Below are 25,153 nucleotides of genomic sequence, written 5' to 3' on the forward strand. Positions count from 1 at the left end.
TCAAAATATCAGAGACTGAAAACAACTTGAAATACACAAAATATGGTAAGAACATGTTTTCTTAACCTTTTTAATCCCCCTAAATTATTTATTTATCAAACCTAAAAGCATGTAGCTTCAAACTGGTTTTGTTTAAATGTAAAAAAATTATTGATTATTAATGGAGACATTGATTTTACAACAATCACATCGTGCATTTACTTTAAATTTTGTAAAATATATTGAACATAACTTTTTGCGAAGAATTATCTGAAAAAAACACTAAAGTATAAAATATGTTTTTTAAAGGTACTTTGGAACTATTCCAAAGCACTGTACTAACCCAGAACAAAGTATGGTATTTCCATGCAGCTCAGCGTTGCTCAAGTAGGAAGTGGTTCTTCACTGGGTAGGAAGGAGTGGCAGCTAGCCAGAAACTTAGCAGTTTGTTTATGCAACCTGCTTTATGCCAATTCAGTATTTAGAGATAGAGATTTTGGAGTACGTCTTCAAAAATTGTTGATACTTAGGTTTTATTTTATCAACACATAAATTACAAGAGGCCACATAAGCTCAAACCAGAACAAGTCCGCCTGGCTTATAATAAGCCTAGTCATTGAAAATCTTCCCCACTCTCTCTCATTGTCCCTCAAGTACAACCTTCTCATTTAAAATATTTTAGGTAAAGATTAAGAACGTGCCATCTGTGATATGTTAAACGGTACCTCTTTTGGTCTCTTGGCAGTTTAAACATGTTACCTCATTGTTATTCACACCCGCAGGACACAAGGGCAGCACTGTAGCTTTGCCAAGGGATGCTGAAATCCATCTCGGGATATATATTATGTCACAGAACATTTGGTAATACACAGAGCACTGGTATATCAGAAACATCTCCCAAACAGATGGAGTACATAATTATAATTTTGGTGAATAATGTCTGATAATTAAAAAGCATACTAAACAATCGAATATAGCTCTGAGATGCCCATATTTGCCTGAAACTAACCCCCAACCTCTCTGAACAATAAACTAAAAACAGCTACTATATTGCGGCATCTAATACAGCCTGAAAACTGCAGAGTCTTATGATGAACAAAGTGGTAACGTCTAAAGGAACTGGGCAGCAATATATCTGATGGTTGAAAGTCCATCACTTTTACTTGAAAAATTAAGACCTGAGGAGTCACATGGGTTAGAAACAGCTGGGCATTTTAAAACCGACTAGTGAATGAGATACTACATATGTCATTTTCCTCACAGAAGAGGCGATCATTCACGCTGATTCCCCAAATTGATGTAAATATTTTCTTGCTAATGAAATTTGAAATAACATGATAATCTCAACCAATTTTCCTAGCATTCCTTTATATAAGCTTATGAAATCCTTTCTTAAAGATTAGGTAACTAAATTACTGCCTGTTTATTGTATTACGGAATACGTGTATCAGTTCAAGATAAATATCTCTAAGCTTAGAATATTTAGAAATATTTGGATTGTGCTTTTAAACATTTAAATTCTAGAGGTATTTTCCCCCTTAGAAATCAAGAGTACTATTTATCAATTAATTTGTTTTTACCTCTCTTTGAGTGTAAATTATATCTCATTCTATATTTTACTAATTATATTAGTTCCATACATTGCTTATTTTATATATTTATCTGTTCATTTATCTATAATTAGTTCCACACAGATGAGCCGAATAGCAAACAGTTCTCTATTTTAGTTCCACTATTATGTTTATGTTCCTCTAGGGGAGAATTTCTATTTTACTTTACCACCAAAGTGCTACTCATATAGTAGGACCTCAAGACATATCTAAACTTGCTGGCAGAGAGTTGTTAAGATAATGTGTTCACTGGAATCAAGTAGTTGTAAAATCACAGATTAATACCACCACTGTGCCTTAGATAGTCTACCTTTTCTCCCTTTTACATAATCCACAATCAATTATTTGACCATATACTAAAAAGCACAAACCTGTCATTTCCAGGACTTTGGGAAAAAATAGTGTCCAGAATCGGCATTGTTGAGCACGTAGTTTAGTGTATACTTTTGGTGACTCTGCATTCAAGGTTAAATATTTTTGATCAGTGTATTTGAAGGCAGGCCATCGTGTGCTGTTGTCCTGGGTTCCATTTGGATTTCTAAAAAATTAAAGAGAGACAGTATAGTTCTACTGAAGTCATTGTTACATAGAAAGAATATTGTTCTCCAAAGCCAACAAGAGCTTTAAAAAGTCAGACAAAAATGTGGATTTGTTTTGATAAGGTCAAGTAAAAATGAACTGGTGGAATGTTTCCAGTAACTTGAAGCATTAAATTAGTTAAAAGTGTAGGAATTAAAATTTGAAGAAAAACCTTTTACATGCATTTGCGCTTAACATTCAGGGAGGAAAAAAAATTTCTGTATCAAGAATGCTAATGTTTTCTTCACACTTAAACATGCTAGAGGGGGCAGTGTTCTTTTTGTTTCCTTTTCTTTCTTTACCTCAGACGCAATCTTTTCACAATGAACATAACTACCATCTGCTCAATATCTTGCATCTATGTCGTTCTATTTGTTCTTGTCATTACTGCCTGAGTTTGTGACTGACTACACATCTTATTATGCAATAACTTCATTACTTTAGGAAACTGCCTTCAGTCTCACTTTTAAAGAAAAATGTTAACTTATTTCTTTTGAGAGAGAGAGAGGCAAGGAGAGAGGGAGAGAGAGATCCCAACCTGGCTTCACACTGTCCGCGCAGAGCCCCCGATGCGGTATTCAAACCCACAAACCCTGAGATCATGACCTGAGCCGAGATCAAGAGTCAAATGCTTAACTGATTGAGCCACCCAGATGCCCCAGTCTCACTGTTAAATTGCTCTTACATTCTTATAGATCTGCTCACTGATGAAAAATTGTTTCAATAATTTACCCATGGGTTCAGATAAATTTAATCAATATGGTACCACCCATATTTCCAAGCTTATTTTCAGATAGCCTCTGCATGAGGCAACCAACAGGAATTAGGGACAGTTCCTTAGTAATCCTCTCCTCTATTTAACTCCCTTGCCTTTGCCACAGCTATTCTGTTTGGAATCCCTACATTTCCTAGCACCGTGGGACTAGGTCAATTCCAATTCTTTTTTATATTCTCTTTTTGTGCTGATATTTCCTATATCTTTCTTTCGTTGTGATTTTTAAATAAAAAACACTTGACCCTATTTTTTAGAAATTTAGAGTTTGGGGTTTATTTACACCTCTGTAGCACTCATAATATGTTCTTACCTAGATCACACTAACACAAACTCAAAGAGTAAACATTTTGAAAGTGACTCCAAGTAGCTAGTCACTGGTGAGTCCCTAGATTTCCCTTCAATGAATTTTTATGCTATGATTACGAATTAGACACTGCTCTAAGATCTAGGAATACAAATATGGGAAACATAGTTTCTCCTGGGGAATTTGCAAGAAAGACCATTCGTGAAAACAAAGAACCAATATATGGCAGCCTAACCCAAACATAAGCAAAGGGACACAAATTGTCAGAAGAGGAAGCAATCACTACCTGTTTGCAAGAAAATTGCCTGAAGGAAGGAGATTCTAGTGGAGATAAGAAGAGCAAATAAAGAACTGAACCAGAAAGAAAAGTTGGGAATGAATGCTAGAGAGGGGGAACATAATTAACATAGTTATAAATAATGAGTGTTCATCTTAAGTCAAATAACAATGAGAAAAACTAGTTTTCTTGGAATATAGGACAGAGGACACCCTATTCCAGTTACAGCTTCAGGATATTAGTGTTATGACATTAACATCTGACAGCCTAAGAAAATGGTTTAGACTATAACCATAGTAGGCAATTACTATTCTTGAGGGAATTTTGACCAAATGGCTTATTTTGAACATAACATTTAGAAATATTGAGCTGGAGGTTATCCAGAATAATCAAGAAACCTATAGTCACAGGTACTTCTATCATAACTAGATAGAAGACTAAAGTGATAAGGATAAATAATTCATTCCTTTCTCTTAGATTCTACCTTAAGTAAAATCATGTAAGAAAAACTCCAGTGACACTTTTCTAAAAGTTCAATGCACAAATTTCTTCATCATTCTAATGGTTCTGTAGATTGGTAATGGATTGAAAGTTCAGAGTCATGACAGCAGAGACAAGAGGTTTTTTTTTGCCAAAAGCCTGTGAACCCAGTAGATTTTGGAAAGAGAAGAAGGCATTCACTGAACATGGTTATCTAGAGGCAGATTTTGTCGTCAAGAATTTATCGAATAAGCACCATAAATTCATATTTTATCATAAAAGTAGACATATTCAACCATGAATTCAGGAGCTTTGGAGATAAATTGCTTCTTGATGGACTAGTTGATTTTATGTAGGGATTGGATGATTAAAAAGAATTATTAATAACCAGAGCTATTCAAGCTAGAGCAATATCATAACAGGATTGAAACCTCCTGCTTTAGGGTATTATTTGAGAGAGGTCATGAAGAAAATGTCTCCGGATCACAGATGGCACACTTGTCTAGGTGAATTATGTAGTCTTTTCCCTTTCTTTTAAAGCTTTAGAAACTGACAAGTACAGCTGCTGGAGGCTGGATATTAAACCAGGAGAACCATTGGTCTGATTCAGTACAGCAATTCTTATGTTCCTAAATTGCCCACTTTTCTTCTAATTCCACGCTAATTAACTTATGGCACCATTTTAACTGCTCATTCATTTCTGGCTGCTGCAAATGGTGACTTAAACAGAGCTGACTCGTACTTGAGTTCAAGAGCAAAGCACTATTGACACTGCCCGTGTTCATTTGACAAACTTTGTTCTATGAAATAACTCGTGACATTCCAAAATGCAATCCAGAGATACTAAAATTCCTTTGCCTATGGACGCAGATATAGTTTGCAAAAAGTGATTGAAATAGCTATTGAAGTGATGGAGAATTTTATTGTATAATTTGAAGAAATCTTCAAAAATTTAAAACTTAACAAGAGATATAATTCGCTTTCTATCTGCATCAATTAAAGACTTTGTGAAATACAATATATTTTCCAGATACACAATTCTGAAAGATTATATAATTTTAATCTCAAAACTATAAGATATATTCAAACATTTTGGCTTTGGTGTTTTTCAAAACTATTTCCTGTTCTTGTCACAAAATAAAGACTTTGTAGTGATAATACCTAAAATTTTTTGTGAAACAGAGAAATCTCTGCTGTAATTTAACTACAAGATTTTTTTTCTACTTTGTGGTATACAAAAATGGTTGAAGAATCAACCATTACACTTTTCCTGTTTATGTAGGCTTGAAAAGTTTTAAGACATAGCTTGTCTAAGCAAAAAGGCAGAGTACTTTCCTAACATCTGTATTTCAGGAAGTTACCTGTTTCTCACTGATATTTGAGCACGGATTTGATGTCTCATTTTATGAATAGTTTTATTAAAAATACATTAATTGATTCAGGGTGCCTGATATGAAAAAGAAGCATGCATTCAGTTCTGTGCATCAAATTTCTTCGGATTATAAATCCCGGGATTGCTTATCAATCTTAACATCGTAATTAAGATTCTTTTTGATTAAGAATTTCAAAACGATATCTAAGAAAGCTATCCAGTGATTTTAAAGTGAATATATTTCAGTGTGTCTTACACTTTAGTAAAATAAAGTCATTATTAGTAGTTGTAAACTGAAAGGCTGTCTGAAATATTCCACTTCTGTGAGAGGGCTACAAATTACACTGGATAATTTCTTAAGTATGAAAATATTTATATATTATATTCTATGTCAAATCATTCTTGAATAAAATTATATTTTGATTTAAAGAATAAAAGGGCTGTTAGAGAACCTGAATTTAGTGAAATAATCATCTATTCATTCAACAAAGCATACGATTTTAAGCTTATTTAAGTCACAGAAAAGCAACAAAAACAAAAATAAAAATTCTTGCCTATTGGAGTATTCATTCTTTGAGGAAGATAGACAATAAACAAGATACATGAGGAAAATACAATATGTTGGATAGTAATAGCTTCTAGAGAGGGGGCAGTCATAAAGGAGTATGTAATAATGAATCTGATTAGTCTTTGTCCATAGTCCCTATGAGGTAACCTCTAAATCTTTGGAATTTTGCACCATATTGAATTGTTTATGCTAACAAAGGTGACTCACAATGGGCATCTGATGCCTTTTGCTAAAGGCATGACTCAGGGTGGGGCTGCTCACACTGATATCTTATGGAAGGAACTGGCCATTCCAGAAAGACCAATCATGTTATTAGAGGGTTGGGACTTTGAGCCAGGTATTATCAACCTGACCTCCAGGAAGGGGGGAGGGCTGAACACTGAGTTCAACCATAATAAATTATGCCTCTTTAATGAAACTACAATAACATTCTGGACCTTAAGCTCAGGTGAGCTTCCTGGGCTAGCAATACTCCATGTACACATTGCCACAATTAATGCCATGAAGGTAATGCATTTCTGAGGTTCCAGAAGCTTTGCCTTTGGAATCCTGTTAGTACCAGATCCTGTTTATGTATCTCTTCTTCTGACAGGTTCTGACATATATCCTTTTATTATATAAAAAGTGTAATTCTGAGGCATCTTGGTGGCTCAGTTGGTTAAGTTTTCCACTCTTGATTTCAGCTCAGGTCATGATCTCACAATTGGTGAGATCAAGCCACACATCTGGCTCTGCACTGACAGCACAAAGCCTGCTTGCGATTCTCTTTCTTCCCCTCTCTGCTCCTCCCCTGCTCTCTCTCTCTCTCTCAAAATAAATAAGTTTAAAACTTCTTTTAAAAAAGATTGCTCTCTCTCTCTCTGCCTCTCTCTCTCTCAAAATAAATAAAGAAAAAAAAACTTATTGTAATTATAGCACTTTCCTGAGTTCTGTGAGTCATTCTGGGGCATAATTAAATCTCAGGAAATTCATGGACACTTCAAATTTAGAGCCCAGTAGTCTGAAGTGAGGGTGGCCCTGGTGGCCTTGAACTTGTAACTGGTGTCAGAAATCTTGGGCCAACTTGTAAGTCTGAATGTCTGAGCCATTAACCTTGATTTGGCTAACTCAGGGTAGGAAAACTGCAATATTTGATAGGAAAGGAACTTTTAAGTAAAGACGTAAAGAAAGAGAGGATTGAGATATACAATTTTTTGGAGGAAGAACATTTCAACAGAAGAAATAAAAAGCAAAGGCTATAAGACAGATGAGCATCTGGAGTTTTTCATGAAAAGTGAGAGAGTGTGGCTAGAGTGGAGCCAGCCAGGGAGGGAGTAGTGTGAGGGAAAGCTGGAGAGGTGAACAGGAAGCCACATTAATTAGTGACCTATAGGTCCTTGTAAGCTTTTATGTCTACTGTAAGTGGAAGAAGTAATCGGAGAGCTTGCACAAAGAAGGCACAAGATCTCACTTATACTTTTCAAAAGATTATCTGGCTGGAATTCTGGGAATAGACTGCAGAGAATCCAAAGCCAGAAGCAGAAAGATCATCTAGAAGACTATTGGAATAATTGAAGAGAGAAATGATGGTTGCTTGAACCAGGGAGGTAGCAGTAGAAGTTGGGAGAAGTGGTCAGATCTTGAATGCATTGAAGGTAGAGGGCACCCTTACAATTTGCCAATGGAGTAGATATAGAGAGAAAAAGTGCAGTCAAGGATGACACCAAAGATTCTAGCCTGAGAAACGGAAGAATGAGTGGAGTTGCCATGACTGAGATAGAAATTGCTGCAAGAACATGTTTGGAGGAAAATGTTGAGAATTCAGCTCTTCCCATGTTAAATTTGAGATCCAAATACAGAATGGAAGTAAGCAGTTGGAAGTTAGTGGTTCCTCTTTATTTTGCTGAGAGAATCTCTGCCTTACGAATGGATTCACAAGCTCTTTAATGGACTATTCCCTAGAAATACCAATATTGTGACTCAGTTTTCAAACTTCAATACAGAAATGACATTTAAAAATATACACCTTACCATAAATGAATTCATAGGATACACGGCACCCATTCCTTCCCAGACTGTAGCTCCTTGTTGTAATGATCATTCCTACCATCTCTTCAGACAGGCCTTCCTTGATGACTCCATTAAAATAGCCAGCATTGATTTCCTCACATTTCAAAATTTATTTTTTAAGTTTTGATTTAAATTCTGGTTACTAGAGGGGCTTGGGTGGCTCAGTCGGTTGGGAGTCCAACTCCGGCTCAGATCATGATCTCACGGTCCATGAGTTCAAGCCCCGCTTTGGGCTCTGCTGACAGCTGATAGCCTGGGGCCTGCTTCAGATTCTGTGTCTCCTTCTCTTTCTGCCCCTCCCCCGCTCACACTCTGTCTCTCTGTCTCAAAAATGAATAAAAGTTAATTTTTTAAAATTCTGGTTACTTAACATACAATGTAATATTCGTTTCAGGCGTACAATATAGTGATTCAACACTTCCATACAAAATCCAGTGCTCATCACAGCAAGCGCATGCCTTAATCCCCATCACCTATTTTACCCATCCCCATACCCACTTCCCTTCTGGTAACCATCAGCTTGTTCTCTATAGTTAAGTGTCTGTTTCTTGTGGCACCTGGGTGGCTCAGTCGGTAAAGCATCAGACTTCGACTCAGGTCATGATCTCACGGTTTGTGGGTTTGAGCCCTGCATCAGGCTCTGTGCTGACAGCTAGCTCAGAGCCTGAAAACTGCTTCACATTCTGTGTCTCTCCCTCTCTCTGACCCTCACTTGCTCACACTGTCTCTCTCTCCCTCAGAAATTTAAAAAACAAAACTATTTTTAAAAAAGTCTTTATTGATTCGCCTCTTTTTTCCCTCCTTTGTTTGCTTGTTTTGTTTCTTAAATTCCACATTTCAGTGAAATCATATGGCATCTGTCTTTCTCTATCTGATTTATTCCACTTTGCATAATACTCTCTAGCTCCAACTGAGTCATTGCAAATGGCAAGATTTCATTCTTTTTTTATGGCTAAATAATATTCAAAATTTATTTTAACTGTGCATTTTCCTCTTTCCTCATGACAGAGTGCTATGGTCTAAATGTTTGTGTGGCCCCAAACTGAGGTGATAGTATAAGGACCTGGAGCCTTGGGGAAGTGCTTCAGCCATAAAGGCCATCCCTTATGAATGGGATGAGTACCTTTGTACAAAAGGCTTCCTGTGGGTCCTTTGCCTCTTCCACCACATGAGGACACAATGAGAAGGAGCTGGCTATCAATTAAGAAGAAGGTCTTCGCCAGAAGGTGACCATGACAGTGACTTAATCTTTGACTTCTAGTCTCCAAAGCTGTGAGCTATAAATTTCTATTGTTTATAAGCTACCACATCTGTGGTATGTTGGTATCGCAAGAATGGACTAAGACAGATGGTAAGCTCCATGCAAACCATCATTTGGTTGCTTTGTTTACAACCTGGAACTGTGCCTGACTCACAATATTTAGGCAATAAATATGAAGAAAAAAATAAAAAACATCACAACATCACGGTAATTCAAGTTATCTCATTTTTCTTTAGCCAAAGTAAATGCTCACATTTAAAAACCACCACCACATGGGAAATTATATTTCAAAGATGACATTTTCTCCAGTTTTAGGAAAGTAAGTATTTGAAGCCAAATAATATGAAATTCTTCTTCAAAGAAGTTTTTATGTCTATAAGAGGCTATGAGATACTTTTAACATCTGCCTTATATGTAAATTATTTTCTACCATGATAGTTTAACATTTAAATAAACATAATTGATAACATACCATAAGCTTGTGCCTAGAAGATCTTATTTAAAAAGAGAGATGTGCATATTTAGTATACTTAGAAAAAAATTAGGAACCAATTGACCAAAATTGATCGAAAAGAAAATAAAAAGGAGACAGTATCATGATTAGTAGTGGTAGCAGAAAATGGAAAATTTCACAAGTTGCTTCTATTATTTTGGCATTTATTTAAAGAACAAACAAAGCAATTTTAATATAGTAGACAAATTTTCTCTTCATATTTAAGTATATGATGATGATACATAATATAATCTGTTATAGAAAAATACAAAGACACGGATAAAACAGTGATGCTAATACATAGCAAGGGATACATAAAATCCTATTTCTCTCAAGATCGTATTCTCTGCCTCATTTTGCATACAGGAGACTCCTTAAGTTAAATATAGACATTAGATACATTTTGAAGTAGTTTTAATTCCTTCTAGAGTAATTTTCTGTGACTATATTTATAAATTTGGCAAAGTGCCATTACTGATTTCATTTCATTAAGTGTGCCAAAAACTGTTCAATCTTTAAAACTGACCAAACAACAGCTTTTTAAATTAAATAAATAAATGAATTGTAACACTTATTCTTAATCATATAACCACTAAATATCCACTGTATTCTATTAAAGCAACAGTATTAATTTATGAATGCATTTCCAATAATTCAAACATACTGGCTCCATTTTAACCTATAAGGCTGTATCCTAGGTTGATTGATTAGTTTTATAAAATGGATATTGAACTTTATGTTCCCCTATAGCTCCCAAGATGAGTCTTTAAAGACAAATGGAACCATTTAAATATTATTTCTTTGCATACAAGCACACAAACATGCATACTTGTATGTAGCTGACTCCTGACATTGTGTGTGTTTGTGTTTGTGTGTTTGTATTCTGCTGCTTGAATATTAGAGGAACCAAAAACAATTGAACAAATATCACTTATATACAAATGTAATTTGTATCACACTATTGAAACTCACTGTAAAGGTACCAGATTATATAGATAACAACTATATTTTGAGCTTTAGAGTAAATAACATCTTACTTATTTTTGCATACTCAGTGACTATCATAAGCCTGCACAGAAACTATATGCACAATAAATGCTTGCTTAAATGAGAACTAAGTGACTAGCCTTCAGAACTTTGGACATATTTTAGATGAACTTAGTATCAGTTATAAAATATTCATTTTTACATTATTCAAACAGAGGAATTAACTTAGTTCTCATGTGTTAAGATGACAAAAAAGGCTTGTAAATAATACTCTTCTTAGGTTAAAAACTTGAAAACTCACAACTCTTCAACTGCCTAAAGTAATAAAGCATTTGACGTCCAAGTCCTGCATCAGCTGATGAGGAGTCACAATATGCATAACTTTCTGAGTTTCTCATAAGCCCTGTTCATAAACTGAAACTCTGCTCATTTCCAAGGTTCCCTTCTGCCCCTCATCTGGATTCACTGTAGTGTTAGGAAGGTTTTTATGATCGTACTGTTCTCCCTTTGTAGGCAATAAGGGCAAAAATATTAATTACTAAAGCAATATGCTGTGTATAATAATGTAGTTGTGCATAGAGAACTTTTTATAAGTAGGTTATTTGCAATTTAAATTATATTTAATGCAAATCTCTAAATCTAGTTCACTTTTGTTATTTGCATCCTTCCATCTCTTGACATTTCCATTACAAACTGTGGAGACGAGAGAAGTAATTATGGAAGAACAAGTCCCTAGATTCATTGGTTTGTTAAGTTTCCTCCTTACTCCAACAGGTTTGTTATTCTAGGCAGGAGTCTGGGTACCCAGAAGGGCAGGACTGTACTAGTACAACACAGAACATGTCAGTAAGTCAGAAACTCTCTAACAATGACTTCTTGCATCTAAATTGACTGTGTGGATATGGCCTATGGTGGAGTTGGTTATTAAATTTTTATTATTTATCATTCCTAAGTAGTGGATTGGAATACATAACCTCACAGAAAAGTAGGAAAACAGATCTTTATGAGAGAAAGAGAGCTGAGAGGAAGGGGAAAAGAAAGGAAGGGAAGGGAAGAAAAGAGAAGAATCCTAAAGGAAAAGTAAAATATTGTATGATCCTATTACCAAATCTGCTCAAAAGGTAAACCATATCGGGGCACCTGGGTGGCTTAGTTGGTTAAGCGTCCGACTTTCGCTTAGGTCATGATCTCGCAGTTCGTGGGTTCGAGCCCCGCGTCGGGCTCTGTGCTGACTGCCAGCTCAGAGCCTGGAGCCTGTTTCAGAGTCTGTCCCTCCCTGTCTCTCTGACCCTCCCCTGCTCACGCTGTCTCTCTCTCTCTCTCTCTCTCTCTCCTAGAAATAAAAAAAACATTTAAAAAATGTAAAAAAAAAAAAAAGGCAAACCATATCAATGGGATAAACCGTCCAGGGAACAAAAAAAAGAGAGGAAGATTTATTTTCACTCACCATTAATAAAAAGGAACAGATTACATTTTAGCTAACTAAATACTATTAGTTAAATGAGAAATATTTAGTTGCAGATCATCTTCTAACTTTGAGAATAATTAGTAACTGTAGTAACTGAAGGTAGGCAGAATATGGGCTGAGGTTTCAGCAGTAGCAATAAGCAAAGGCCAATTATGATATAATATAGCTAGATATGTGCTATGAAAGTGGAGGCCTGGTAAGTAAGAAAGAAACATCTAGTCTAAAGGATGATCATAAAAAGTAAAGCTGTGAATATTGAAGGTAAGACTTTTTTTTTAAGTTTATTTACTTATTTTGAGAGAGAGAGAGAGAGAGAGAGACAGATCCAGCAGGGGAAGGCCAGAGAGAGAGGGAGAGAATCTCAAGTGGGCTCTGGGCTAGTAGCGCAAAGGCCCAGAAGGGACTCAAACCCATTAATCATGAAATCATGACCTGAGCCGAAATCAAGAGTCGGACGCTTAACTGATTGAGCCACCCAGGTACCCCATGAGGTGAGACTTCTTCAGGAAACTTGTCTAAACTTCTTCTTCTCCTCCTTCTTCTCCTCTCCTTTCTTCTCCTTCTCCTCCTTCTCCCCCTCCTTCTTAATTTTCAACTCGCACCTAACAAAGGACCTGGTACTGGTTTTCAATCAGTGTTGTTGGATTCAATCATATTTAAGGAAAAAAAAAAGGAGGGTAAGAAAATGTCTCAAATACACACAAACATGTTTCTCCTTTTAATCCAAATCTAAATCCTCCTATATATTTTCACCTTTGCTGAGATGTAGTATTTTTTTCTCCAAATTTATAACTAGGAAGCAGATACCCAATTTAAAACATATTTTCTGTTTTGTAAGAACTTTTAAATCTTAATTAGTATTTAAATGGGGTTACTGTACTTAACTGACTCTCCTAAGTACTGCACTAAAGTAGTTGGATAGAGTCACAAACGAGTTGATTTCCAAGACACAGTTCCCATTTAGCAATTGGTTTGCATTGCCCATCTTCAGTTGTTTATCAGTTCAAAGAGCAAAGGTCGTCAAACAAAAGAACTCTATGATCTTTACTGTCCTGGTAAAGTATGGTAACGATGGATGAACAAAGCTTTCTTCATCTGGTAAATTATTTTTTCTTCTTTCCCTGAATTGTTTGGACAGAAGGATTTGCTTAATTATCTGGAGAGTTAAAGAGGAATACCAGGCAATGTTTAGCCTCTTCCAGCTCTCCAGAAAATGAACTGGGTTGAATACTAGAGTGTTTTATTTATTTATTTATTTATTAGCACTTTTTAAAATTTTTACTTAAATTCCAATTACTTAACATACAGTGTGCTATTAGTTTCATGATATAGTGATTCAAAATCTGCATACACCTGGTGCTCATCACAAGTGCACTCCTTAATCCCCATCACCTATTTTTTCTCATCCCCCATGTACCACCCCACTGGTAACCTTCAGTTTGTTCTCTATAGTTGAGATGTGTTTTGTCTCTGCCTCCCTCTTTTTTCCCCTTTGTTTTGTTTTTAAAACTCCACATACAAATGAAATTATATGGTATTTGTCTTTCTCTGTCTGACTTCTTTCCCTTAGAATATTTTTTAGCTCCATTCATGTCATTGCAAATGGCCAGATTTCATTATTTTTATGACTAATACTCCATTGTGTATATATACCACTTCTTCTTTATCCATTATCAGTTGATGGAGACTTAACTGTTTCCATAATTTGGCTATCATAGATAATGCTCTATAAATATTGAAGTGCATGTATTCCTTTGAATTAGTATTTTTGTATTCTTTGGGTAAATACCTAGTAGTGCAATTGCTGGATAAGAGGGTAGTTTTGTTTTGTTTTGTTTTGTTTTGTTTTGTGTGTGTGTGTGAGGGGAGGAGCCTCTATATTATTTTCCAGAGTGGCTGGACCTGTGCACATTCCCATCAACAGTGGAAAAGGTTTCCCCTTTTCCCCTTCTCCACATCCTCACCAGCACTTGTTATTTTCTGTATTGTTGATTTTACCCATGCAGACACGTGTGAGGTGATCTCTCACTTTAATTTTGATTTGTATTTTCCTAATGATCAGTGATGTTGAGCATCTTTTCATGTGTCTGTTGGCCACCTGCATGTCTTCTTTGGAGAAATGTCTGTTCCTGTCTTCTGCCCATTTTTTAAATTGGATTATTTGTGCTTTGGGTGTTGAGTTTTAGAAGTTCTTTGTATATTTTGTATAGTAAGCCTTCATCAGATAAATGATTTGCAAATATCTTCTTCCATTCCATAAGTTGTTTTTTAGTTTTATTGGTCACTGCCTCTGCTGTGCAGAAGCTTGGAGAGATGCAGAAACTTATTCTCCCTCTCTTCCTCCTTTTCTTCCTTCCTTCTTTCCTCTTTTCTTTCTTCTTTTCTCTTTTGTTAGCTTGGCAAGTGCATCAATATATCTTGCCTGATTTCCAAGTGTCTAAATGCATTATATTTTTGTTTCTAGTGACAGTAGAGTAACCACTGTCATTTGGATATGATCACATGAATTCCCAGAGACACTGCAGTCCAAGGGTCTATAGAAATTCCAGATGTACTTTTACATAACACTAGAGCTCTTATTTTAATAAAAGGCAGACTTAACATTAATTATGGATCAGAAAATAATACCAAACTTGAAACAAATTGGTTTCTCTTTTGAGTCTCCCAAATTCTATCAGTTTTGTTCTTCTTCATGTCGGTTTGCTGTAGTTTCTGCCATAAAGCTAATGGCAGCAAGCCCACAGTTTCGGGAATAAGCCTAGAAAATGCCAAGAAAAAGTCCTGGAAACTTAGTTTTGTAGTAGCATATACAAGTCTTAAAATAGCTTGATTTTAAGGGAACACTTGAACATTAGAAGGAACTTGGGAAATCAAATGCTCTAAGAAAATTATACAAAATTGTAATTATTGCCATTTTTTTCCTTAATGGGTAGTTTGAGCATATCAAATAATTCTTCTTGAATTCAAGGTTATTTTCTTTGTATCACTATTCACTGGAGGTCCCTATATTTGAGTAATCACCTCCATTAGACTGAAAAGCTCCATGAGAGCAGAGAACATGATTGTTTGCTCATTCCCATAGCCTAGACTAGTCAGTGCTCAGTAAAGGGTACTTGGTAAAGGTTTTACCTACTAGACCTTACTGAAGTAAGTAAACCATTAAATTGATTATATTTCAACTTATTGTAATTTTATGTATATATATATGTATGTATTTTTCATTGTGCAAAGGAAGATTCAGCTAATACAATGAATATATTATAAAAAACAATTTTCCGATTATCTATGTATATGTGATTTTCTTTGTATATTTAGCGGGCATTGTTTTTAGGGAAAGTAAAGGAAACAAGTGAGCCACATTAATGTACTTGGATAACAATGATGTCATTTTTGGAGAAAACTGTCAGCACAACAAATAATTTAAGTAAGTTTTATGGCAATACACATACATACAGAGTTTCAGGTTATACTTAATGAATTTTCCAAAATAAGCACACAAGCGTATTGAATTTCTAATCCTTAAAATAGTCATATGTATAAAATAAACTTGTTTCATTTTAATGAGAGGTGAAAACCTTTGATTGAAGTGATATTAAATCTATATGAACATTGGAGAGAAAATTAATAGTAAATTATATGCTATCTACAATATAAAAAGGGATGCTGTTTTCCAATAATTCTATTACATTAATTATTTGAACAATAATTAGTAAATTAAAAATTATCCTACATAAATTTTCTACTATTTAAAACATTTATGATCCCAGCTTTCTATCATTTCTCATTAAGGCATTATATTTAGTTACTTATTAACATGGAGTTGGAAATGTTTTATAATCAATGACTTTCTGTTCTTAACTCTTTTCTGGATATTTTTCTAGCTTTTCTATTACTGAAATTTTTAAAATATTTTTACTCAAAGATAAATAAAGATTTCTTGAAGTAATATCTAATCTCTTATGCAGTATTTTATTCCGTCTAAAATATCTACGTAAAGCTATTCCAGCTTCTGTTCACTCACTTTCCATAATGGGATGAGGGTCACATTCTGGACAAGGTCATTCCAATCCCTGACAACTTTATTCATTACTAATTCTACTTGATAAAACACACCTGTATTCAGGCCCTACTAGAATTCCAGGCACTGTGGCCATTTTTTATTCATTCTCAAAGAGAAATATGTGCTTTTTCTTTCTTTATACTGTTAAAAATTGTCTATGTATGAATTTTACCCAAAGGTTCTCTGCTTTGTGCCCACAAAGAATAACTCTCTTTTATGACACAATTTTTGTTTTTCTTGCCAGATACACTCACCCCCACAACAAACAGGGGTTTTTTTGGTTTTGTTTTGTTTTTTGGTCCTCCAGACTAAACTTAACCTCTTCCTTGTGAGACAATGAGATTATTCTTAATGGGAGATGTATCACATAAGAGATGGTATTCTGTTGAATTTTTACATCCACAATAAAATACCAAACTAATTTTTTTTCAGGAAGTTGTTTGCTAGTTAATTCATTGAACTTTATTGCCTAGTGTGTGCCAGGAACTTCCCTCTGGACAATGGATATAGCAGTGAGTAGGACTGATAAGGTCCCTGATCACAGAGATCCAAAGTAATAGATATTAAAAATTCAAATGCTAATATTTTCAATGAAGAAAGACAAGTAGTAGTAAAGCCAAACATCTTTAACAAGCATGTACTAATTCAGAACAGGCTATTGATTCATGGAAAAGAGTTTGAGATGGGTTGAAGGATGTTGAAAGCAAACTTTACTTTTCGTGCTGCTTCTTGGCTACAGTTTTCTGGCTTTTCCTTAGAAAAGGAAATGTAAGAAGGATGAACAGAGTAGACTTTGCAGTTCTCATAGATGCTAAATACAGCTCAAGCAATCCTTTCCAGACTCTTCCTTAGAGACCATGATGAATGTAATTTCTGAATGACTTGCAAATTGCAGCTAAGCCAGTCATAGGATTTTACTTCTTATATCCAAAGCAGATGTACCATAATAAAAACTAAAAAGATAATTATTTTACACTGGCTAGTATGATTTAATAACCTGTGAATTTAAAGGCAGTGTTCCTTGGACACTTTTTCATGAATTTTACATAAAAATACCTGAGGTAATGCTAAAGAATTAAAAATATCTTTTTCTGGGGTGTCTGGGTGGCTCAGTCAGTTAATAGTCTGACTCTCAGTTTCGGCTCCGGTCATGATCTCATGGTTACTAGTATGAGCTCTGCATTGAGCCCTGTGCTGACAGTGTGGACCTGCTTGAGATTCTATCTATCTCCCTCTCTCTCACCCTCCCCAGCTAACACTGTCTCTTTTTCAAAATAAATAAATTTTTAAAAATACATTGTTTTCTGTTAATTTGTATGTTGTTTTATGATTACAGTTATAGAAATAATTTTCTTTCTATGATCAGATATATTTTTGACATTTTATATGAAATATGATTATGAAGTAAATATAAATTATGAAATATAATATATAAAATTAATAAATATATATTTGAAATTAGAAATTTTAAAACGTTCTTATACTGAGAGGGTGGGATAAAAATTTATTTTCTACATAGAAATAGTAGCTACATAAAGAAGCTAAGGAATAAATATCCCTGGTAACAGTATATTTATCTCATAGTGTAAAGTTTTTGAAACTATTACTTCAGGTACCATAATTTAGAAACAACTTTAATATCAAGAAACAAGGTAGAAAGTCACTTATTGAAAATACCACTGTGGGGGGCACCTAGGTGACTCAGTCAGGTAAACATCCAACTCTCCATTTCAGCTCAGGTCATGATCTCATGGTGTGAGATCGAGCCCTTCATGGGACTCCATGGTGGGCGTGGTGGAACTTACTTAAGATTCTCTCTCCCCTGCTCCCCCTCCAAAAAAAAGATTCTCTCTTTCCCTCTTCCTCTGACCCTCCCCCTACTCACATTCTTGCACACAATTTCTTTCTCTCTCTCAGAAAAACAACGTTATTGGCTCAGTGATCTTGGACAATTTTCCTACATTCCCCAGTCATCAATTTATTTGTAAAATTGGAATATTAACACATTGTACACAGATTCATTGTAAAGAATGCATGAAATATCTATACAGAATGTTTAGAATCATAACAAAATGTTTAATAGTAAACATTAATAAGATATTTACTAAATGGGTTTTAGTCTTAATAGAACATTTAATAAGTGTTAAGCGTGATGAGGAAATAGATGACAACAGCAATGGTAAAGGTAATAACAACTCTGTCCTATAACCACCACTCTGGCTGCTGCCTGTGGGCTTTCCAGAGTAGGATACATATTACTTACTGGACAAGGTTTCCCAATAAAGATGTGAGGTAGGTTTTATGAGGGCAATTGGGACACAGTGGAATTAATCCCCTTGGAAATGATATGGCAGATATGGATTTCAGTATCAAGTGTATCTTCCTGTAATGGACATGTTCTTTCTGATCCATTATAGCTAGGAATTCAACAAAAAAGTAAAACTATTTTTGTTGGATGAAAGAAAAACCAAGAGACCCAGAATTCCGTGTGTGTTTAGATTTTGAACTTTTAATGTAATTTATTTCAATATTTTTAGAATTAAAAAGTGTTGAAAATGAAATGGTGTTTTATCTTTGAAACGTACTTGTGATTAAGAAAACTTCATCCCAATTCTTTTTTAGAAAACCTAGTCCTTCAGACATGAATTTACTAGCAATTTATCTTATTTGCACATTGATGAGAATATTAGCCATGAAATTGCTTTTAATTTAAATACACATTTTTATGCAATGTCTCTTTTGCTACTACCATTATTTTCTCTTATATTAACCTGCTTTTTGTCTGTGTAGCTTGAAAAAAGTATTTTAGGTGTGTTTCTATTTCTTATGCTATAAAGCAGTGACTCTCAATGGGAAGAGAGATAAGAAAGGAGAAAATGGTGGTGATAAGGAGACACGTCTATTTAGGGGTTATTCAGAATTATTTGCAGGATCTTTTAAAATTGCACATGGTCACCAAGAGATTTTGATAAAGGTGTTAAGTCCTTTCCCTTATCTTTACAATCACTGTCATTGTGACCCTATATTCCAGAGGCAAGTAAAGACCTTGTTATTCAAATGTTTATAATAAATTAAAAACCAAACAGCTATTCAGAGTCTGGGTTCACGGGTGTTAATTTCACTCAGATTTCTTCCTGCCCCATCCACTCTCCTGACAAATGTATCCATTCTCAGTTTTAACTATTCTTGTACATGATAAACTCACATGTCTCTATCCACATTCTTTCATCCACAGCACCTTGCTGGGCTCTAGTCATAAAATCCCAGCCACTGCAAATACACCCACACTTAACATTCTGCCCTTCCTTCAACTCTATGAGACCACACTGTATTTAACCTCCACAGAAGCACCCTCAGTGTTCTCAGATTCAATTAATGCCTTCAACTTGCTCCAGGTATCACATTACACCCTGAGGGGCAGCATAAAACGTGGCTTGGAATCGCAAGCTTTGAAACCAGACTCTACTACTAAAAACTGGCTGAACTTGCATGACGTTATTCAACTTCTCAGAGCCTGTTTACCCATACATTTTTAATAAGTGATCTCAAGAGGACAAGGTTGGCTGGAGCATTGTAAGCAGGGAGAGAATCTTAATAGAGGTAGACAAAGAACATCTCATACAGGCCCTTTTAGATAATGATAAGAAATTTAGATTTTATTCTAGATAAAATAAGAAATCACTAGAGAGCTATTATCCAGGCAGTGACAAGATCTGGCTAACATTTTGAAAAGATAACTGCAGCTATAAAGAATGAGAATAAACTATAAAGCAACAATGGAGGGACCAGAGAGACTGGCTTTTGTAGTGAACCAGAACAGGTATGTTGGTGGCATAGAAGAGGCTTGTATCTGAAAACAGCGAGACCTAAGTTATTTTTGGATCTATTTTAAAGGTTGAGCTGATAGAATTGGCTGCTGTAGAATGGAGAAAGTAAGGATTTAAAGATAGGGAGGTTTGGGGTGCCTAGGTGGCTCAGTCAGTTAAGCGTCCGACTCTGGCTCAGGTCATGATCTCACAGTTTGTGGGTTTGAGCCCCGGGTCCGGCTCTGTGCTGACAGCTAGTTCAGAGCCTGTAGCCTGCTTCGGCTCTGTGTCTCATTCTCTCTCTCCCCTCCTCCTCCACTTGTGCTCTGTCTCTGTCTCTCAAAAATATATAAACATTAAAAAAAAATAATAAAGATGGGGAGGTTTAGGATTTGAGCAACTTGAAATGTTGGAGGCATTTACAGATGGAATTAATGAATATATATATATATTTATGTATATATATGCTTTTCTATAAACTCAGCAATTCTATTATGTTAAGCTCTGTAATAGAATTGCTGAGTTTACTTAGGGAAGAGTATAGAAAAAGAAAAAGGGGAAGATGTCTAAGAACTAAGCTCTGGAGAGCTTTCAGATAGAAAAGTTGAGAAGAATCCATTCAATTACTCACTTACTGAACAATTATTCATTTACTGTCTATAATGTGCCCAACAATGATACACATACTGGATATACAGTTCTAAATATAATCCTTATTTTTCTGGATCTTATATTTTGGTGGGAGAGCAAGATGGTGAATAAGACCAATCTGCTAAAATAAGACATGTTAAGGGGACAAAAAGAGGAAGAGAAGGAAAATGTTAAATGCATAGAATGTTGGGCACCCAGGAAAAGCTCTAGTGAAAAGATGACTTTTGGGGGACCTGAAGAAAATGAAGGGTATATTCATGCAAATATCTGAAGAAGGAGGCAAAGAGATTAGTGAGGAAAACTCTGCAAAAGTTCTGAGTATAAAGAGTATCGAATGTGCCCAATAAATTCAAGAAACATTAAGCAAATAGCATGGTGCAGAACAGAGATGCTGTGTTGACAACAGATGAATTTTGAGCAAACACAAGAAAAAAAACACCAGGCACAAAGCTAGTGAAAAAATGTATGTGAGTCATGTTGGTAGTTTGAACCTAAGTAGTAGCAGTGGAAGTAGTCAAGTTGTTAAACTCCTTTTATTTATTCATTTGTTTTATGCTGTAGTACAGATCCTACATTCTTCACCTAAGCAAGCTCCCCGTCCCTAAAATGGATATATTCCCACTTAGCCAAAACAAGACTGTCATACCTAATAAATTTAACAATAATTTCTTAATATCACTGAATGTCCAGACTATATTTATGACTATTTTAGATGAAAAGATATGTAATGGACATTAATAATTATAAGCAATAGGTAACCTTAAAGAGAATTCTTGCTTGCTTACTTTCTTAAAGGTCAAGTTGGCAGAATTTACTGATAAACTGGACGGGGGGAATGAGAAAACAAAGGAGGCCGCAACATTGATCCTGAGATTTTGGCCATATGCAAGTGGAAGGATAGCCTTGTTTTTAACTGAGATAAGACTGCCTAAGAGGAGAATATTAGAAGAAAAATATAGCTATTTAGTTTATGATACTAAGTATCTAAAGAAATACACGCATAAGATCCAGGGGGATCAGGGAGAGGGCTGGGCTGCTTTCACAACTTTGGAAGTCATTATTATATTGATGGTAGTTAAAGGGATGACACTGGATGGAATCACTCATGGGATGAAAATGTACAGAAAAGGGAACATGTCCAAGGACTAGGCTTGGGAACACATGCAGAGGTGAGATGAAGAGGAGAAATGTCAAAGGAGACTACAATAGTTTTGGAAAGGTCAGACAAAACCTGGTGATGGCTGGGTTTTCAGGACCCAGCTGAAGGAGATGCTTCAAGAAGGAGAGAATGCACCAATTTCAAACACTGCAAAACAGGTTAAGTAAGAAGATTGAGGAAGGATTATATAATTTGGTAACGTAGAAGCAATTGCTGACCATTACAAGACTAGTCAATTTGAGGAGACTGGGGAAACAGAATAGTCTAAATAGAGAATGAGAGAAGAAAAGTAGGCAATTGGTAAAGATAATTTAGTTAGAGAGTTTTGCTCTCAAAGAGAATAGGAAAATGAGAAAGTTGCTATTGAACAATGTGAAGTCTTTTTTAAGATTAGAGATATTATACATTAAAATATAATAGGAATGATATATAGAGAAAAAAGAGAGAAAGAAAATAAATCTTAATGTTTGTTTGTTTATTTGTTTATTTTTGAGACAGAGAGAGAGAATGCAAGCAGGGGAAGGGCAGAGAGAGGGAGACAGAGAATCCCAGGCAGGCTCCCAGCTATCAGCCCAGAGCTCCACGCAGGGCTCAATCTCACAAACCATGAGATTATGACCAAAGCCAAGATCAAGAGTTGGATGCTCAACTGACTGAGTCATCCAGGTGCCCCTAAAGAGAAGGAAAATAATTTTAAAAGCTCAGTTCTTACATAGTCCTGAGTGGATGGGCTCTATGCATCGCACTCACGGTGGGAGGCTGGGAGATATTAACTAAAAAAGGAGAAAGGTTGGGTACTTAGGCATGAATTCTGAAAGGTTGATTGATTTGGTGAGCTGATATAGAGTCAGGGTTTGGGTATGTGTGTACGTGTGTGTGTGTGTTTGTGTGTGTAAAATACAAGTTTATAACTGAAAGTGTGACTGGTGGAGGAATTTTTAGGCTTTGAAGAGTGAGTAAATAAAAACATTCTCTAGAGAAGTTGGAGAAATAAATTGGATAGCAACATTTAATACCAAGCAACAGTAAAGGTTTTGAATGTAAGGTCTTGAATTTATTAGCACAATGTGTGTGTGTGTGTGTGTGTTTACAACCACATTAAAGTGTTTGGTTGCAATTGTATATTTAGACATAAAGAAGGCTGTGATTCCTGCAGGTGAGAAAGATTGAAAGGAGTCATTGGATGGATTATTGTTATGAACACTGAAATAATTAAAAATGCTTACATGATGTATGGTAGAGAGAGAACAGGGAAGCTAGATGCTCAAAATTGGTGGATGAGTAGGATTCACTAAGATTTAAGCAGATTTCTACAGCAAGAATGGGGAGTGTGTAGTGCTGTCTGACATTGTTCGATAGAATTTGCCTCAGAGTGGAATGAGGGAGGTGGGTGGAATGATGTTTAGGAAATGGTGATGAGCACTCAGGTAGATAGTTATACAACTCTGTGGTACATGAATACTGAAATAAAACCAGTCACCCCTTGAATGGGCTGAAGGTAAAATAGAAACTTCAGGATAACGCCAAAGAATGAAGGAAATGTTTAAAAACTGAAACTGCAATGAATTTTGTTGCCAGACTGGAAATCCCAGAAGGGACAGTGGAAGCTTGGCAAAAGTGGAAATTTGATTATTGTGTCTTTCAGGATAGCTTACTAATGACACACAAATACATCTCCAAAGGGATTTTTAAACACAAGATTATGTTTCATAGTGGTATAAGATGCTTTGTTACATACTTTGAATATTTAAATTGATGTGTGCATGCTCATATGTATAGAAGGAGAAGAGACTCTCTCTCTCTTCATATGATTCTGGAAGATCTAAGATACAGCACAGGGGAGCCTGGGTGGCTCAGTCAGTTAAGTGTCCAACTTCAGCTGAGGTCATGATCCATGGGTTTGAGACTGGCGTCAGGCTCTGTACTGAGAGCTCAGAGGCTGGAGCCTGCTTCGGATTCTCTGTCTCCCTCTCTCTCTCTGCCCCTTCCCCACTCACACTCTGTCTCTTTCCATCTCTCAAAAATGAATAAATGTTAAAAAAAAATTAGGATATAGCACAGATGGATCACAACAATGACCTAAATAATTAAATATAAAGATCATTTTTGGTACTTATTTGCTAATTTCTTACCTTCCTTTTTCAGAAATTTACTTCCATTGCCTTCAGAAACACCACAATTTTTTTATTTTCTTTTTTTTTTTTCATCTAATATATAGCTACTCCTTCTTACACTGAATTTTAGGCATTTTGTCCTTTACATCCTCCCTAATGTTGGATATTGTGAAGTATCATAGGCCTGTTAGGCTTTCCATTGAAAATAAAATATCTTACTGATCACATCCAGTTTGGATGATTAAATTACTATTTATATCCAAGTACCTATCAATGAAAACCCATGGGTATTTCATAGGCACTAACTCAATGTATGAAGAACTGAACTCATCAATTATTATTTCTGTTGTTCACAAGTATCTCACTCAGTAAGAGATCCTGACCAGTTGGGTCACCTGTGTGGCTCAGTTGGTTAAGTGTCTGACTTCAGAGTTCAGGGTGGGGGGATGGGGGGAGTTCAAACACATCTCTAAATCAATCATACCCTGTCACCTTTCTTGCTCACCTCTAGGCCATCTGTCCCCTGAAGACAGGATGACCTTACTGAAATGCAAATTTAATAGCATTCTACCCAGACTGAAACAAAGAAGCAACAAAGCAAAATGTTTCCACATGGTGCCCTCGGATAGAATCCTAAACTAGTTGAGTTGACACATTTATGAACTGGTTTTTACATATCTCTTTAGACTCCTGTCTCCCCACTCTTGCCTTATTTTCTCTTGGTCTCTTTATCAGGTTTGGGTTTTGCAAATACTATTTTATCTTCCCAAGAGACTCTCTCCTTGAAAAAGGTTTCCATAGGCTCTAGGACTGACTTGAGGTTCTTCTCTGCTTTATTCTGTAGAAGTCTGTTTTTACTCATCGTGTAGCCCTTATCACGTGCATAGTAGATTGTTATTTGCTGCTGTCTTTCAGCAGTAGGTGCTACCTCTTAGATGGTAGGTCTGCATTCTATCCTGAAGTATATTTCTACTGACTTTACAGCATTTAGCACAATAATTGGTAATTGGTGTTCAATTTTTTTTCAATGAAAAAATTATAAAATATCATAGAAATGTGGGGTAAAATTTAATATAAAATATTTGATTTTTATAATCAAGATTTTTTTGTTCATAATATTGGATAAAGCAGAAGGAGACAAGAACCAGATGCTCAAATAAT

General features: G+C 35.5%; 1 protein-coding gene across 6 annotated transcripts in view; it reads right to left on the reverse strand.

Annotated features, from left to right (window-relative positions):
• Positions 1-25,153, reverse strand: part of BCHE (butyrylcholinesterase) — a 69,156-nt gene that overhangs the window by 5,402 nt on the left and 38,601 nt on the right. For all 6 annotated transcript variants that reach the window (XM_077752221.1, XM_077752218.1, XM_077752223.1 and 3 more), the window contains one exon: positions 1,961-2,127. In XM_077752221.1, the coding sequence (XP_077608347.1) occupies positions 1,961-2,127 (167 nt within the window). The remainder of the gene's footprint in view (positions 1-1,960; positions 2,128-25,153) is intronic.

The sequence above is a fragment of the Crocuta crocuta genome, unplaced genomic scaffold (assembly GCF_008692635.1).
Source record: "Crocuta crocuta isolate KB4526 unplaced genomic scaffold, BGI_CrCroc_1.0 scaffold21, whole genome shotgun sequence".
NCBI classification, from domain to species: Eukaryota; Metazoa; Chordata; class Mammalia; order Carnivora; family Hyaenidae; genus Crocuta; species Crocuta crocuta.